A 17,959-nucleotide genomic window follows, 5' to 3' on the forward strand; every position below is an offset into this window, starting at 1 on the left:
ACGCTGTTTCGCCGTGTCTAGTATAGCCCCTCGGGGATCAAATGTCCCTAAATGCACTAGATCACATTTGATCCCCGAGGGCCTACTACTAAACACGGCGAAACAATTTTGATCCCCTAGGTAGATGCCTACTATAGTAGCACCATTTAATCTTTAAGAAAGCCAAGAACGGGTTTTCTGTAAAAAAGCAAAAGTTTTCCATAATAAAAGGACTTTAGCCGTTACTGGAAGCTTAAAGATTAAGTACCACCCCGACAATTATTAAGATAATTTTTATTGCTATTGTTGCTTAACTACCAGGAAGGGCCTTTAAATTGAATCATTTCTGTATACAGTGTTTTTTGACAATATTTCTGTAAAGAATTATTACGTGATACAGTTAGTATGAACAGTACACTATTACATTACTGCCATTGTAATAATATCAGGAATGAATATTGATTAGGCTTCTCGAGCTTCTTTTGTGACACGTTGCTGATTGCACCAGAATCGTAAGGTCGAGTGCAAGTTTCTGAAGCCCGCCAGATAGTAACAGGAGCTTATGAGTCTGTAATTCACTGGAAAAAACCATGTTGAGGATAGACCAACTTTTGTTGCTCAACTGTAATGAAGGAAAGATCAGCGGTTTAACAAGCATTGTATTGCCTGGCTTTTGCATTCAAATGATAAAAGCACACCCACTTAGTAATTTTATATTTTATATTTTATATTTGTGACTCATATTCTTCAATGAGGAGTGTGAACTGGGTAGATACCCACCATATCTACTGCCTTTATCGCTTGTACTATGGTAGCCTTGGCAGATTTATCAAGTGTACATATATATAATATATATATATATATATATATATATATATATATATATATATATTCAGGACAATATATTTATACAGACAAGGAGGTCATCTATAGGTGAGATTTATTTGCCGACGCGTTTCGTAAATCACCAAGGCTAAAAGAGAAAATACTTGAATTAAAATATATGGAATAAAACTAACGTCTTCAAGAGTCTCAACATGCTATATAAATATACATTGAAACAAGACAATTCAGAAAAAGCAACTCTAGACTTAAAGTTGAGGACTGAATGACTTAAAGGGAAAAGGAAAGCGGCAAAGAAAAATGGCTCAAGCCAGGTACAACTGTACACAGGTGGTGTGTGAGTTCAACTTAGGAACTGGCTGCTTAATAAATAACGATTCTAAAATGACCAGTTGGTGTGGATGACTTGTTTGGCTCAAAACAGAGAAGTTAGAGTAATTAATACTAGTATTACATATATTTGAATGATTTCTAATATTAGAAAACTCTGGATTGGACAATCTGCAACCAGTACGATGACTAACATCTTTATGTGAATCTGCTCTGACCCTCAGCAATTATTTAGTCGGTCCCACGTAAGTCCCCAAATTACATCTGGGGCAAGTATATTTATATATGACTGAGGATTGCATTATTGTGCAGATTCTATCCTTAAATTTAAAAAGAGACCCTATTGTAAGTGGAATTTTTGGTATTAGAATGACTTGTAACATATTAAAATGTTTATCTATTGAAGACTTCAGATTACTTCTGAATTTATCATCTGGGATGTATGGGATAGCTGCATAGGGTTTCTTCCGTGGGACTGTACCTATAACAGCCGAGTCAGATAGTTTCTTATTTAAGAAATTCTTAGTGTTTAAAGAAAATATGAGATGGAAACCAATTATCAGTAAAATATTTGTGCAAGAACACTATTTCTTTATGATAAAAGAGTCCCAAGGAGAGGTTATAGTAAGCCCGATGGAGGAGAGCAAAATTTGAATTTAGTTTAAAATTATAAAAACAAGGACTATAAAAGTTTGAACCCAGAGTAGTAAAAGTGTTTTTTTCTAAAAATGGAAGTGTCATTATGTTGGAACACCAAAACATCCAAGAACAGTAATTGATCATTATCCTCTCATTCTAATGTAAACTTAATATCAGGATTTACTTTGTCATTGTACAAGAGGAATTTATCAGCATGAAAGGATGATTTGAAAAGAACGAAGGTGCCATCGATGGATGTTTTGGTGTTGCGACATGATGACAGTTGTAACACTTCCATTTTTAGAAAAAAGACTTCCACTGGTCTGGGTTCAAACTTTTATAGTGCTTGTTTTTATAATTTTAAACTAAATTCAGTTTTTACTCTCCTCCACCGGGCTTATACTCTAACCTCTTCTTGGGACTCTTATAAAGAAATAGTGTTCTTGCACAATGTTTTACTGATAATTGGTTTCCATCTCATATTTTATTTAAACACTAAGAATTTCTTAAATAAGAAACTATCTGACTCGGCTATTATAAGTACAGTACCACGGAAGAAACCCTATGCAACTATCCCATACATCCTAGACGACAAATTTAGAAGTATTCTGAAGTCTTCAATAGATAAACATTTTAATATGTTACAAGTCATTCTAATACCAAAAAAATCCACTTACAATAGGGTCTCTTTTTAAATTTGGATAGAATCTGCACAATAATGCAATCCTCAGTCATATATAAATATACTTGCCCCAGATGTAATTTGGGGACTTATGTGGGACCGACTAAATAATTGCTGATGGTCAGAGCAGATTCACATAAAGGTGTTAGTCATCGTACTGGTTGCAGATTGTCCAATCCAAAATTGTCTAATATTAGAAATCATTCAAATACATGTAATACTAGTATTAATTACTCTGACTTCTCTGTTTTGGGCCAAACAAGTCATCCACACCAACTGGTCATTTTAGAATCGTTATTCATTAAGCAGCCAGTTCCTAAGTTGAACTCACACACCACCTCTGTACAGTTGTACCTGGCTTGAGCCAGTTTTCTTTGCTGCTTTCCTTTTCCCTTTAAGTCATGCAGTCCTCAACTTTTAGTCTAGAGGTGCTTTTTCTGAATTGTCTTGTTTCAATGTATATTTATATAGCATGTTGAGACTCTTGAAGTCGTTAGTTTTATTCCATGTATTTTAATTTGTGTATTTTCTCTTTTAGCCTTGATGTACAGTAACGATGTGTAACGAAACGGGTCGGTAAATAAATACCACCTATAGGAGACCGACTGTCTCCATGTCCACCCTGTCCTGATATATGCTGTGTACTGCTTGCCAGCAATTGCTTTTTATATACAATTATATATATATATATATATATATTATATTATATATTATATATATATATATATATATATATATATATATATATATATATATATATATATATATATATATATATATTTGTATATATCTATATATATACTGGATCATATATATATATAAACTTTCTCTATGTATTATTGATCACGTGCGTGCTTGCACATAGTGTAAGCTCAGAAACATATTAATGAAAGCCAAAAGTTCGCAGATTAGTTTCTCTGCTTATTTTTCAGGGAATGGCTGTTGGCTTAGCAATCGTATCCCACACTTAAGTGCCCCGAAAATAGTGTAAAAATTGTTATCCACAAGTCATATGAGTCCATAGTCAAATTTTACCCGATTAATTGCTATTGCTTGAAGATAAGTTTATTAACACAGGCATTCCTTTTATTTGGTTCGTTTTCTTTGGTTAGGCGGTGGCACGATTCCAGTGAAAGGGCAGACTTTAATGTTTTATCATTCAATGCAGACATTAAGCAAAGATTTCGCTTATAAAAAGTGTAATTGTCTATGAAAGATTTTATTTATTTTAATTTAGACGATAGTTCCATATTCTGAAGAAATGAACGTATTTCTTCGTACTTGTTCTTGAAAAAGGGTTAATAATTTGACAGAAGTGTCGTATGTCTTATAGTGTTTTTGTCTCAATACAGTCATGGTTAGTAGATAATCCCCAATTAGTTCCTTAGCTCTACGCCTAGGTCACTCTCCTAATTAGTGTGATATCGAGCTCTGTTCCATTTCCTTTATTAGGAAGAAAAACAGGCCTTTCAGATGGAGACGATTACAAGAGGAATAGGGTTCAGTTTATCCACTTGTTTTTTTTTCTTTCTTTTTACTTCGCTTTTACAAGTTTCCTTTCTTGTATTTGGTTATTATTTTATTTGCGCTTTTGTTATCGGCCTTCGGGTTTCATTAGGACCAGCTGTCGCTTGAGCCAGACTGCTAAGTTTTGTGGAAAGTGTCAGTGAAGCTTATAGGCCTGGTATTTTACCAGCAAGAGCAACTGCTCTGTCCGGTCTTGGGACTAGCATGAATAACAGTTTTCCTTTCGAGGCTTTCCATATCTTTTTAACAATGCATACGTTTTCTCAGAACCAAATTTCTCTCAAGAGAAAATAATTTTCAGTTTAGGTGGAATCTAAACTAGGTAATTATGATTCTCCTGTATTACGTGAACGTTATCATTGAATATATTGTTCGAACTTTTTACTTGTGATCTCGATTGTTTGTTAATAATTACGGCAGTTAATATGAACATAACTGGTCGTATAATCTAATTGGTGGAGAGAAAATTTATGCTTTATAAGTAGATAAATTGCTTAGATTAAGTAAGGTGGAAATAATTATTGCGAATACTGTCAATAGCACGGCATTTTTGTTGGCTTTGCAAAATTCAAATATAAGATTTTATAATACAAGTGTTATTTACCTGGAAATGATTCCTGTTAGTTTAAGATGTGGGGTGTGGAAAAATTACTTATAAAACATTCATAGTTAAAAAAATACTTGTCTTAAAAAAATATATATATATATTGTGTGTGTATATATATATATATATATATATATATATATATATATATATATATATATATATATATATATATATATATATATTCTGTTGTTACATATCCCTATACAGCATATGACAGTGTTGCTGTCACTGATAACCGTCACTTCATCCATCAGTGTACAGTAAAAAGTACTTATATTGATGTGACCTAAATGTTAGTGTTAACGAAAAATGTTTTCTTACGAACTTTTTAAAACGCCCATGATTTCCAAATTAATGATGTTTTCCATATGACATTGACATTTTATTTTTTTATTTAATCTGTGCTTCCTTATACCGCGATACGTTAAAAGGATGTATGTGAAATGATATAACAATAGCAGCTCCATGTTCTTCAAGTTCATTTTTGCCCCTTCTCTTACACTGTTATTGATGAGACCGGAAATACTTGTAATTGTGTGACTTTCCATTTCTGTGTTGTATATTTGGTCTTGGAAAAGCGTATTGACTGTTAATGAATAATTGACATAAAAGAATGAACAATACGTGTTCTTTTGTTTCTAAAAATAGTTTGTGTAAAGAAATGTATTACCACATAGGCCTATAGTGCTAGACCTTGGTTCTAGTAACTAGCGTGTCGTGTTGAGAAGTACTCGTACATGTTCTGAATGTCGTATAAGAATTAATATTAACCCTTCTGTTTCTCTTTTCAATTAACATGTCAAGTCTCATTTGCAAAATTAGTTACTCTTTGAAAACTGGCCCTTTTCATTTTTCTTAGCCATATATATTTATCTTTAGTAAGAAAAAATATCATTTATTGCTGATTTCGATATCTTTGTTGCAAAAATAAAAGCAGACCCACTTTTGTTTTTTAATGAAACATAAAAAAAAGAAACGGTTTTTCCAATCCACCTCTATGTCCTGAACGCACCTTTGTCGTTGAATGAAACCCACCCCTCCTAATTGGTCTTTCGTTTTCCAGGTCTTGGTACAGTGGTTGGTGGGGCTGTGGGAAAGAGGTGGAATACAGGAGGAGAGAACACGACACCCATCATCTGGCCCTAGCTATAGCTTGTTCCTTGGCTGCTGTCATCATTCTGCTGGTGATCATTGCAATTCCAATAGAGTAAGTAACAACGCGTTTTTCCCTCTTTTTTTTTTCAGGCCAGATAATGTGACTGGGCTGCAGAAAATAATTTAAAAAATTATGTTTTCAGCAATATCAGTACCCTCTTCATGAAGTACTTTGCAACTTGTGAAAATACAAGAGAAAATTGTAAGGTCAATTTAAGGTAAAAGTGCACAAGAGTTTGGCACACTATTTCCGGTGGTTTCGAATAACGTAAATGTAGATCATAGACATATATTCACCATCCTAACCTAACCCAACCCATAACTTAGGGCGCCGTACCTTGACCTGGTCTTAGGTTTTGCCCCCCCCCCCCACGTTACCTTGTGTGTTGCAGAAACAACGTGTGCTCAACTATTTTGCAGCTTTACCCATTGTAGTCCATAGGCCGATAAACGCTCATTTTTGTGTTTATTTGTAAGAAAATTAAGGAAGGATTATTGTTATAAAAATTTTGGTAAATTTACAGTTTCGGTCAAATTCACATTTCCGATATAAAATTACATTTTCCTGGCTTAAATAGTGTACTTTCAACGAATCTGACCTTTATTTCTTCCGCAAATGATTAGATTTTGAGATACATGGCGGCCATGGGTACCGCTCTCAGTTCCGGGTGGTGTAACGCCCGCTCGCGGCTTATGCACATTTTAAATGATTGTTGCAAGCTCGTATGTTCTGGCAAGCGGTAATATTGCGCCTGCCACAGGGGTTACAGGGGACTAACGTCTGATTACAGTTTCGGTGAAATTTGGCCGATACTGCAATGTTACCCTTTTCGTTAACCACTTTTTACCTTAAATAGATTAGTACTAAATGTTCACGAAGAAAGGTATTCAAACGTGTGGAGTTCCATTGTAATGTCCATGGAAACGACCAATAACCTCAAAGTAAGACAGAGAACACCCACTGCAGACGCGTTGACGGAATCCATGGCAGTCAACTGAAGCGCACGATTCAAGTTAATTGGATATTTTGAAACAAACAACCAATCAGGTTTCAGCATTTTGTACTTATTTATAATTTAACGAAAAACAAAAGACGATTAGGCATTTTTACCTACAATACATTGACAAAAAACAAAAACGCCTCAGCAGAAAAAACTGACATGGCAGCATAAACGCATTGCGATAACAACAAGGCACAATATTCATCGGCAAATATCTTAACTCTTAAAGGTTATTTGTATGAATCATGACAAAAATATATGATAGCAAGTAAAAAAATATTAGATATCCGAATTTGACCTAAACTGTAATAATACCAAAATTTTTTTATGAATACTGCATATACTGTGTGGGACTAATGATTACCTTTTGGCACACAAAGTGTTTATTTTCACAGTATTTAGATCAAGTTGAACCAATTATAGGTCTAGAACTTATGATCAAAGTTTTGAACACACAATTCTTATTAGGCTAGTCAAATTATTTCCCACCATTTTTATGCGCAGGGCCTGGATGATGGAGAGGTCAAATATGTCTTGGTATATACAAGGATAAGTAATGGGTGTTTAAACATTTTAAACAAACAATGAAAAGATTACTATAAACATGCACAACCCTCCTGCGAGTTTACATACAGAGGTATTGCAAAGATAAATTAGTTTCAGTAATTGTATGAAAGAATATAAAAGTACAGTACATGTATTTGGACTGCTCAAGGACCCAGAACACATGCTGACACAAGACCAGCTTAATGTAACAAGAATATTAATGGAATAAAGTCTTGTATTATTAAAGTATGTAAATATGCTACAAGAGGAAAGGGTGGTCATCAGTTAACCTAAGGCTGCCTTTGAAAATCTTAAACTTTAATTAGATGGTTGTAACATATTTAGAGTAACTTCCTGTGGCTTAACAAGGATCCTTGATTACAGCTGTTGGTGGCTCTGGCTGATTTTATTCATCTGCACAAGCGTGGTTGTGACTGTGGCCGCCTATGGCTGGTTCTGTGGGAGGTCTGTTGTCACAAAGAAATGGTCAGCAAGAATAGTGACCTCAGCTTTGGTGATAACTGCTGCTGCCCTGTTGGCACTGTCGTGGCTGGTAAGGAACTGTGTTTTATTGGTTAAAAGACTGGGATGGGCTGTGGTGCATAACTCATTGCAAAAATGTTATGGAAAATCCCAACTCTTCAGGTAAGTGATACAGAAAAGCAGATTTCCCAAAAAGTTATCATGCTTGAATCATAAATACCAGTCAGTAACAGTTTAAGTAAGAAATCGGAGTATATAATTGAAAAACATTGGTTGATGTTAATTTGCCCCTATAGTATAGTATCAGAAAGTAAGAGATGTGCACATAGGTTCATTCAGGATGCAGGTAGATTAATACCCCAGGTTGCTTGTGTCTGTAATTGCCACTGATTTTTCATTCTTATTAGGATATGGCAGCCCATAACTCCTAGGTTGGTCATGTTATGACAATATTTTCTCAGCATGTTTGTCCTTGCATAAAATAGGCCTACTAACAGGTTGGGCAACACCAAAACCTTACCCAATCCAGACCAGAAGGAAAAAAAGGGAACTGGACTTTGAGAAGTTTCAACTTCAACAACCTGGTCTATCATGTTTTGGGAGTGGGGTGAAGCCACCATTTTTCCTTTTTTTTCTGCTACCCTGGACTAGAAAAGACCATTTGGTTGCTTGCCTCATTGGTTTATCGGATAAATGATTGCTTGCCTCATTGGTTTATCGGATAAATGATAACTGATTGGTTGAGCCATTTACAATATTGTCAGATTGAAATTTTAAACTTAACCAGAGGTATGGTTTATGTTTATTAAATTCTAATAGATCTGCTGCCTCCAAGAGTTTTATAGCATGTCAACATTATTATTTTTCCTTCATTTCATTGTTATCAGTACCACCTTACTACTTTTGATGTAAAGCTAATGTAAAGGAATTCCATGTTTATTTAAGGAGTTTAACCTTACTACCATAGGGATGACTAACTTTTGTATGGGAAGTTTATGGTCAATGAGCCAAATCATAAACAGTGCCATATTCTATTGTATTATTTGATTTATCCCAATAAGTTTATTATCAAGATTAAGCAAGTTACTGTATAGTGGTGATATCATCAGTAATAAATGTTCTTTTATACTAAACATTTTTCTAGGTCTTTGATTACTTTTAGTAGAACTTAAAGTCAAGGATTGTAGTTGGGGTTAGTGGTACTGTATTACTGTGTTTGTATTTCTTGATAAGTTGGTGACAGAGACCCATATAAGAGAGAATAACAGGTCTAACTTGCAGTTATGTAGACTTTTTCAGAAACTTTATTGATATATTTCAGTATTTCATGTTGAATATTAGAAAACTAATTTCTCTGTCAAGAGTTTTAATATTGCATGTGTGACTGACTACCTTAAAAATATATGGTACAGGATTCAAGTTGTTTCTGTAGGTTAACAGTTACTTGAATTTTCTGTAAATATCATTAAAGAGTTCTTGGTAGTCTTTATTCATATATCTCCTGACATTCTGAAACATTACAATTCCATGTTAGCATACAAGGCATCCACTTGAAGTTAGAATCCTCAAACAAGCTGCATTGCAGTACTTTAAATTTCCAAAGATTAGCAATGAGGTACAGTGTATTTTTCATCCTGGTGAAAGATATTGAATCGTCAGTTTAATAATACTATATACTTCCTTTTTATTATATTACAGGTAGTGCCTATAAACACGACTGCTATTTCTGAAACTGAACTTGCATTGCCTTTTGAGAACCTTACAAGATTTCAGGCCGATGAAATTATTCAAGAAATTGAGAACACACAGGTAAGGATCCATGGTTTTGTCAAAGAGTATAGGCATAGATGGCATTAGATGCACATTAATACCAGTACAGTAAACCCCTTGAGATACACTGTGATGCAGCATATTTGGGCCATGCTGAACTGTAGCCTAGACTACCCTACCCGAAATCCAGCATAACCTTGCAGGTTACTTAGAGAACAGTACAGTATATTTTTGCAGTACAAATGCAGTCCAGTAAATTTTTTTTTTTTTTTTTACAATACTAAGTAAAATGTATCAGTTGATATAGTCATTACAGTATAATAATATACTAAGGGTTTATTATGATGCAATAATCACTACAAGTGGTCAGAAAGTATGCACAGTACTCTAGAATTGAAATGTTAAAATAAATTAAAACTTCTTTACAAAAAACACCAGAGTCCTTGCTAAAGATTAATAAATACACCCATAGACTTGTTAGGCATTATGGTCAATCAGATTGATGAATCTGCCCCATTTTCTGTGTTGTAGAGTATTCACACATGAAACCAGCAAGAGAGTTTTGTTATGATCGATTACAGTATTTAGTCTCGATTTATTCCATACTAACACCTATGACAGGACAGCTAAGATTTGTGGAACAGCACTTGTGAAGTTGGGTCAGTAGAGCAGGAATACACACTGCTATGCATCATCATTACCATCACCACTATCACTATTATTAAAATGTTTTTACATCAGATTAACCCTTTTTCAGAAACAGACATATAATTAGTTCGTTCCACTTTCTTCTGTGTAGTACTTTTTCCGTGTGAATATCTCTCTGGTTAGTAGCTGCATCTATACTGTCTCTGTGACCGGCTAGGTCTTCCTACTGTTTTTTTTTTTTTCTTTTCTTTTTACTGACTGCTGCTTTCCTCTTCTCAGCACCTGTCAAATCAACCCTCATCTTTGAGATCTTTTTTGGACACACATCTCTGCAATATCCTCTTGATATGGCCTCCCCCTACTTCACTCCGCCCATGAATCTCAGCATTTTTCAATCCCTCCTCCTATTCAGAATATTGTTTCCTCTGCAAGTGTCCATAGCCTTTGTTGTATAGATTGGCACAGTATAGGCCTTACTCATGATTCATAAATTTTTGCTGTTTGTCATTAATATACTGCCAACTGAGTACAGCATATGCTTTAAAGTCCAGTATATTCTTGAGGGAACAGAAATATTCTGCCTCTTCTAAGGCTTGTCTTTATACCACAACATGGTGGCCTTCCTCCCTCTCTTCTGTATTTATTCTGCATTTCAGACATTGAAAATCTTATTCTCTCTTGTAAGCCTTTTTTATGTGGTCTTAAAACACCTTCGTGCTCTAGAGAGAGGACTCTGACAAACTAACAGATTGTGTAAGGGTTTGCCTATACAAAAGTCAAGCCATAAAGCCTATTCAGAAAGTTGGTGATAGGTGAAAGATAATGCTTGCCAGTTACAGCAATTTGTACACAAAAAAAATAATGCCGGTAAGGTTAGGTAGCTACAGTTTTATGTCTGCTCATTAATAAAAGTTATTATTCTTCAAGATATTAACTGTCCCCATTTTAAGTCAGGGACAACCAATTGTCTTGTATAATAGTTTAAGATATGTGATAGAATTGCCATGAACATTTTCCATGATCTCTATATTGATATAAGATAATAGCAGATTTTTACAAATAATTAATTAGAATATTGGTCCAGAAAAAAGTTTTGCCATATAATAAGTATTTGTGAACCCTGTTGTTCCAAATCAGCACACAGTAGAGTACAGTACAGCATTACATTTGCCCATTTTATTTTTGCACAAATAATCATAAGTTCTTATAATCCTAGCATAACTCATGCTCAAGTCACTTTCTAACATATTTACTTAATCGTTTCAGCTATGGTTCTGGAGTTTCCTTGTTTCTGTTGGAGTTATTGCAGTTTTTCCAAGGGTAGGAGCCTGTACTAAACTTATTGTCATGCTGACAATATCTGCTACACATGCACAAGGGCTCTTCTTTCATCAAGACAATATATTAATTATGTGGATGATGTTCATCTATGAAAGGTACAGTAAAATTCATGTTTCTCTTACCACCATGACAGTTACTCACCTAACATCTTTTAATGAAGCTGTCACTGATGAATTTTACTTGTGTGTGACTATTTAAAATTACTTTAATAACATTAAATGTCAAAATTTGGTAAGTGATGAATTCCTTATTCACTTCTGTTTGTGTTCTCCAGGTTGCCAGGCATTGCATGGTGGGGAGTCATTGCTGTACAAGTCTTAGCTCTAGTAGGCATACTAGGTGTTCTAGGTGGGCAAAGTGAAGCACGAGCAAGGACTCACTACACATGGGCTTCCAAAGTTGCAGTGGAGCAGGAGGAAGTGGAAACTACAAGGGGTATCAACAAGCTCCTTCTAGAGAATATTCTTCCAGCTTATCTTGCCCATAGGTTCCTTGAAGGCGCTGATGAAAATGAAACTCCTCAGGTTAGTTAAGTCTTGAAGTCAAGGCAGTGTTCTCCACATTCAACCTTATGAACAGTAAGAGAAGAATAAATGTCAAGTTTCATGGTAAGTTTTTTTTTCATACCACCATGCTGGTGAGACTTGGATAATTACTGTCAACAAGTTCAGTCATTTTATCTTACTCTGAAATCTGATACTCAGATATCTGTTTTTCTCTTCAAATTTCAAGTCTATGCTAGAAACAAAATTTACTTGAATGCAAGTAAAGTACAGCACCATATTTCCTTTGGCTTTTAGTAGATAATGAAAACATTTCATTTTACCACCATCTTATAACCTTAAGGTTCTCCTATCTCACTGCCCCATGCTAGTCAACAGCTTTCTAGTGTTTAACACATTAAGAACTCTTGTTACTCCTTTTACTTGTATGACAGTTTGTTTATAATAGCAATTTTATGTACAGTACTGTATACAAAACTTAAAGGGAAAGAGGTTGCTGTATTTTACAAAATTTTGCTGGTACAGTAGTTAACATAAGCCAGTTTTGTATCTGCTTGTTACAAATTGGTGTGCATGAGAGTAGAAAAGAGGAAGAAAAATTTGTCTAAAAATTAAGTTAGTAATTGCAGCCTTTGTCATTACAGCAACAAGAATTGTACCATGAGCGATACAGCAGTGTAGGTGTAATGTTTGCTTCAATTCCCAACTATAAAGAATTCTATGATGAGACAGACGTAAACAAACAAGGTCTTGAATGTTTGCGTTTGTTGAATGAAATCATTTGTGACTATGATGAGGTAAGAGGCTTTTCTAAATTGCTTCATATTTTATTTTTGTAAAGGAAGCTTAATTGTCATTCCTTAAATTGCCCTACTTATGTATTTTCTTGGCAGGCAGTAATATCATTTAACCTTGCAGTTATCACAGGCACTGTGAACTTAAAAAAAAATTGTATGTGTGTTTTTTCATTTAGTAACAATAATATCAGTACTGAAGAACAGTTCCCAAAGGCAGTTTGAAATTCTAGGCTGAAGTTGAGATTAGACTTTGTACATTAAAAGCTAGTAACTTAGGGACAATAATTTATTTACAGTTGCAGCATAAAAAATGAAGACAAATGGACAGACTTAGAGAAAATTCAAGTTTTAAACTTAGCTGTAAGGGATTAAGTTTGCTGAATGACAAGGATATAACCATGGCAACTCATCTGAAGCGTGTTCTAAGAAAAATTTAATGATACTTATGCATTTATTTTTTGTGAACCCATTTTTCAGCTTTTTAAGAACTTTGTGTAGGACCTACGCCTTAATATAGAAATTCACAATGCATTGAGCTGCCTGAGTAGAATTAGATCTGTATGGCCAGGCATTTGTTGAAGTAGCCCGAGTCAAATATAAACTCGGACTTTTTCCCCAAACCTTTGTTTGTTTTTCAAATCGTACTAAGACACAGACCTACTTTCACCGGGATTGCAGAGTACTCCTGAGTACTATTTTTTGGTTATAAGAGTCAGTGTCTTTGATATTTCTGTTCACTTATGCTAAGGTTACAATAGGCAGCATTGTAAATTTAGAACCTCATTTCCCCATTCATTACTCTCCACTTTTGTAATTTAGCAAGGTCTTTGTTATCTTTGGAGGACTTGGAAGGGACAATGGTTTGTGACTTTTCCATGGTGATATCTCTCTCAGAGAAGCTGGAAGCCGCTCTACAGGACCTGTAGTAGTAATAGAACACTAGTCCAGCTTCTGTTTATGATCAGTTGCTTAAAAGTTTTTCTCACATTATTATTTTGACATCCGTTGAGATGTTGGCTTCCAGAACTTTTGCTTCTACAAATGTGATTATTTCCTGTAGTATGTTCCTCTATTGAGGATTCATCAGGCTTAATTTTAAGCATCTTAAGTTTTAAAGATTCATACAATCTCATGCCTTGTATATGATCTATGATCCTTGCTCTCAGAGCATTGTGATTATCTTTTGTAGTCCAACAGCTTGGTCTTTTTCACATAATTTGCTATTTGGAGTAATACATTGACTTTGATTGTTTATGGACAAATGGCATTTTTATTTAAATTTACTTTTCATTACCATTGCGTATAATGAGAGTGGTATCCACCCTACCCCACTTGAGTTTTTGTAGCCTTGTCTACAATATGCAAAATGTGAGACATTTAACTGCTCTTTGTGGGACCTTTGCATCCATAAGGTGCATGCATAATGCTGTCAACCAGCAAGCTGCATGCTTTTCCTATAATTCAGAAAGGAATTGTCTTAAGATTCATAGAGGAATGCAGTTAGGCTAAACTTTAAGTACTATATTACAATGTGTTTATGAAAAATATATTTTGGCTGTCAGACATTTTACCTTATATCCAGGTTCTGCTAACTAAATTTAGTATAATTTATGCCTCATTCTATAAAAGCTCCTGCATGTTAATCACTAGATTTTGTCATGAATCCTGATTGTTCTGATCACTTATTAATTATAATGTGGACCAGTCATAAGAAAGCAATCCTGAGTTTTTAAGTAACTTGTCCCAAGTACGTAACCATATTCCCACAAAATTAGAATAATCCATTTTGTCATTCATTTACAGTTGCTCCAGAAACCAAAGTTCAGCCTCGTAGAGAAAATCAAAACAATTGGCAGTACATATATGGTTGCGGCTGGTCTTCACCCAGGGAAAGAGGAAGTAAGTGTGTAAACTTAAAATTTCGAAATTTTGGTGGCATAAAGTGAAAGAGCACATTTTCTTCACATATACCTAGAATTAAGCACACATTTTGGCCTATCAGTATACATTATCATTATACAGTAGTGTGCACAATACCTCTTGCAGTGCATCTTCTGAAGCTGTAGCTACCACTTTCAGTACAGCACTATAATTTTATACATTTTTTTTTTTTTGCAAGCTTGGATAGACCTTGTGGCATCAGATTGCCATTGTGTATACTGTATGTATGTAACTTACAATATTTTCTTTGGTACATCAGTTTTTCACAATTGCTTTTTAAAGAATGACTCTAACAAGATTATTACAAATTATTCTTTGACATTACACTTTACTATCACATGTTTTTTTTATTTGATTTTTTATTAGATATCAAACATGCACAATATTATTTTGTACTATTTGATATGCCTTTCCCTTTTTCCCCTTAGGACTTTCAGACTGTAAGTACCGTAGTGGATTTTGCTTGTAAAGTAGCCTATATATTGGGCACATTTTGAAAGGTCTATAGGCTATGTTATTTCATGCTATGGAATATGTAACTGCTGGACTTCATTATGCAATACAGTACCTTACTGTTTAACATTCACAGTTCAGTAAATAGTTTGGGATGTTTTTATCATTTATTACAAATACTGATTACTGAAATTACTAGCTTTGGTAGATTTCATTCTGTGAATGAGCAGAGAATTTCAGTTAGACCATAACTAGTGAGAGCTTCAGTTTCAGATAAAAATCATCATGATTTTAGATTTTTTTTGAAATGCTTGATTATTGAGGCAAGGTTTAGGTTATAGTAATGAGGTTTTTTCACTGTTTTTCCCTTTACAGGCTCAAGACAGAACAGAGCACTGCCTAGTGTTGTTAGTAGAATTTGCCCAGTCTATGGCATCTGTCCTTGATGCCATAAACAAAGAAAGTTTCCAGAATTTCAAGCTTAGAGTTGGTAAGCCCATGAATGAATACGTTTTTCCTTAAAACTGTTGTCACAATTTCAGTTTTTGTGGTTACTGATAAAAGTAACTTAACATCTTACAGTTATCTATCGAGATACTTGTTGGGAAAATAAGATTGAAGAATTTTCCATGATAACTATTTAAGGCATTCAAACTGCTTTATTTGACCAAGGAGGCATGCACTTGGTTTCCTGTCCATTATTAGAGAGAAGCAAAAAGTATTAAAGTATTGTATTGTCTTTGTCTGAAGGGTACCTTCTGGCTGAATAAAATTCTTCTCTCATATTTATTCAAGAGCAATAATGAAAAAGGCCTCTCTTGCTCTACAAAAATATTTTAAAATTACAAGTTCTTCATAAATCATTAACCTAATCAGTCTTCAGGAGTCTTGTAGTCAATGTCGCCATCTTGTTTAAAGCTACTGAAATTAAAAATCCTCTATGATTAGAACTCTGTTCAGTAATTACAAGGCCAGTTCATGATGTATCTTGGTAGTTTTACAAAACTTTTTGCACATAGACATTAATCTTCTGTTGTTGTACTTTGTTGATCTATTGCATTGTCTGTAAAAGACCATACTTCAAATCAGTCTCGGTCTGGACACAAGAAACTACAGGTCTCACTTTCCAGATTGCCTTCCCTGAGATCCGAGTTGAACTTGTCCTACCTTGTTTATTATTTTTATGAAGACACATCTTTCATTGCTTTTGATGTAAGACTAATCAAAAACCTTTCATATCAGCAGTAAAATGTTTTTGTAAGGCCTCCTTTTGCCTTTGGTACAGTTTGGGAATGACTTTATAGATAGTGTGCCTGGATTACTTTCTTTCAAATATTATGTAGCAAGCACCAGGTTAGCTTTTTTTCACATGAAATATACATCTCCATTGGCAAGCTGCCATGAATTAAGGACACTTTTTGGCATATATTTCACTGTCTAACAGCATTAATGATTACTGTAGACTGTAAACATTAGCCCCGATAGTGTTCACTACTCCTTATTCACGTCAAACCTTTAAATGAGAGCCTAATCCTGCAATACAAGCTGGTTTTATGCCAGTTATTGCTGGTTTTGGTCATTGTTACTTACAAAATCTAAATTATGTGACGTGTTCTAAGAAAAGTTTAATGCTGCACATAATATTTGTGTGAACCAATTTTTAGCTTTTTAAGAACTCTGGGTATGAACTACTGAATATTTAAATTCACCATGCATTTAGTTCCCAGGTAGAATTGGATCCCTGTGGTTAGGCATTTGTTGAGTTAGCTTTAGAGTCAAACATGAACTTGAATATGAATTGCATATAATCTGTACTGGAAAGATACATTTTCCTATGACAACTCAGATTTACCCGTAGCGTAGGATTTATTGACACATAATTCACTTTCAGATGTTAAGTTGTCTTTTCCCTTCCATGCATGACATTATAAAACAATAATAGTTATGCAGTACAAAATTACACTACCATTAATTTTATTTGGCAACATTGGTTTGCTTTTACTTGTATAATTATAAGTTTGTGCTATTTTAGTACAAATTCATTTCTGGGCTCGACCTGTGTCACCCAGTGAAGGTGCTAATATTGGGATGACGACACGGTCACGTGATGACGCCTAGCAGGTGAGCGGGGAAGCAACCTTTGGTATGGCACACCCAAATTTGGGACTTTGAGAATAGAGATCTATTGGACGAAGACCTGTGATAGTGGAGTCCACTCACCCCTAGTGCATACCGACACCGTTATGGTGATCGCTCCAGGGGTAGTAACCCCGCCATTATGGATAGCTTTTTTCTCTGGTACAGTATATTTAGCAATATTTATATCTAGAAATGAGTGCTATTGGAACCATTTCACTGGGTGACACAGGTCTTCCCCCAGAAATAGATTTTTCCTTTGTCAAAATCCCTTTATTAATCCTTCTATAATTTGCACATCCATTTCTTTCAGTTTCTGTTGTGGATGTCTGGAAGCAAAACAAAAAATAAACTTAATCAAACTGTTTATTTATTGTAGGACTCTCACATGGCCCTGTTATTGCCGGTGTAGTTGGTGCACAAAAACCTCAGTATGATATCTGGGGAAACACAGTTAATGTGGCTAGCAGAATGGATTCCACAGGACTCATGGGAAGTATACAGGTAGGTTCTCACATATTAATATACTAAAAAAAAAATGCTAAGCCATACTTTGATTTCCTTCATTTCAAATTGAG

General features: G+C 34.6%; 1 protein-coding gene across 3 annotated transcripts in view; it reads left to right on the plus strand.

The window, feature by feature from the left end:
- The window catches only part of LOC136836285 (adenylate cyclase type 2-like), a 395,106-nt gene that overhangs the window by 367,504 nt on the left and 9,643 nt on the right, over positions 1-17,959 (plus strand). For all 3 annotated transcript variants that reach the window (XM_067100345.1, XM_067100343.1, XM_067100346.1), the window contains 9 exons: positions 5,671-5,814; positions 7,694-7,862; positions 9,491-9,601; positions 11,477-11,646; positions 11,826-12,075; positions 12,699-12,851; positions 14,655-14,750; positions 15,621-15,735; positions 17,761-17,885. In XM_067100345.1, the coding sequence (XP_066956446.1) occupies positions 5,671-5,814; positions 7,694-7,862; positions 9,491-9,601; positions 11,477-11,646; positions 11,826-12,075; positions 12,699-12,851; positions 14,655-14,750; positions 15,621-15,735; positions 17,761-17,885 (1,333 nt within the window). The remainder of the gene's footprint in view (positions 1-5,670; positions 5,815-7,693; positions 7,863-9,490; positions 9,602-11,476; positions 11,647-11,825; positions 12,076-12,698; positions 12,852-14,654; positions 14,751-15,620; positions 15,736-17,760; positions 17,886-17,959) is intronic.

Source organism: Macrobrachium rosenbergii, chromosome 56 (genome assembly GCF_040412425.1).
Source record: "Macrobrachium rosenbergii isolate ZJJX-2024 chromosome 56, ASM4041242v1, whole genome shotgun sequence".
Taxonomy (NCBI): domain Eukaryota; kingdom Metazoa; phylum Arthropoda; class Malacostraca; order Decapoda; family Palaemonidae; genus Macrobrachium; species Macrobrachium rosenbergii.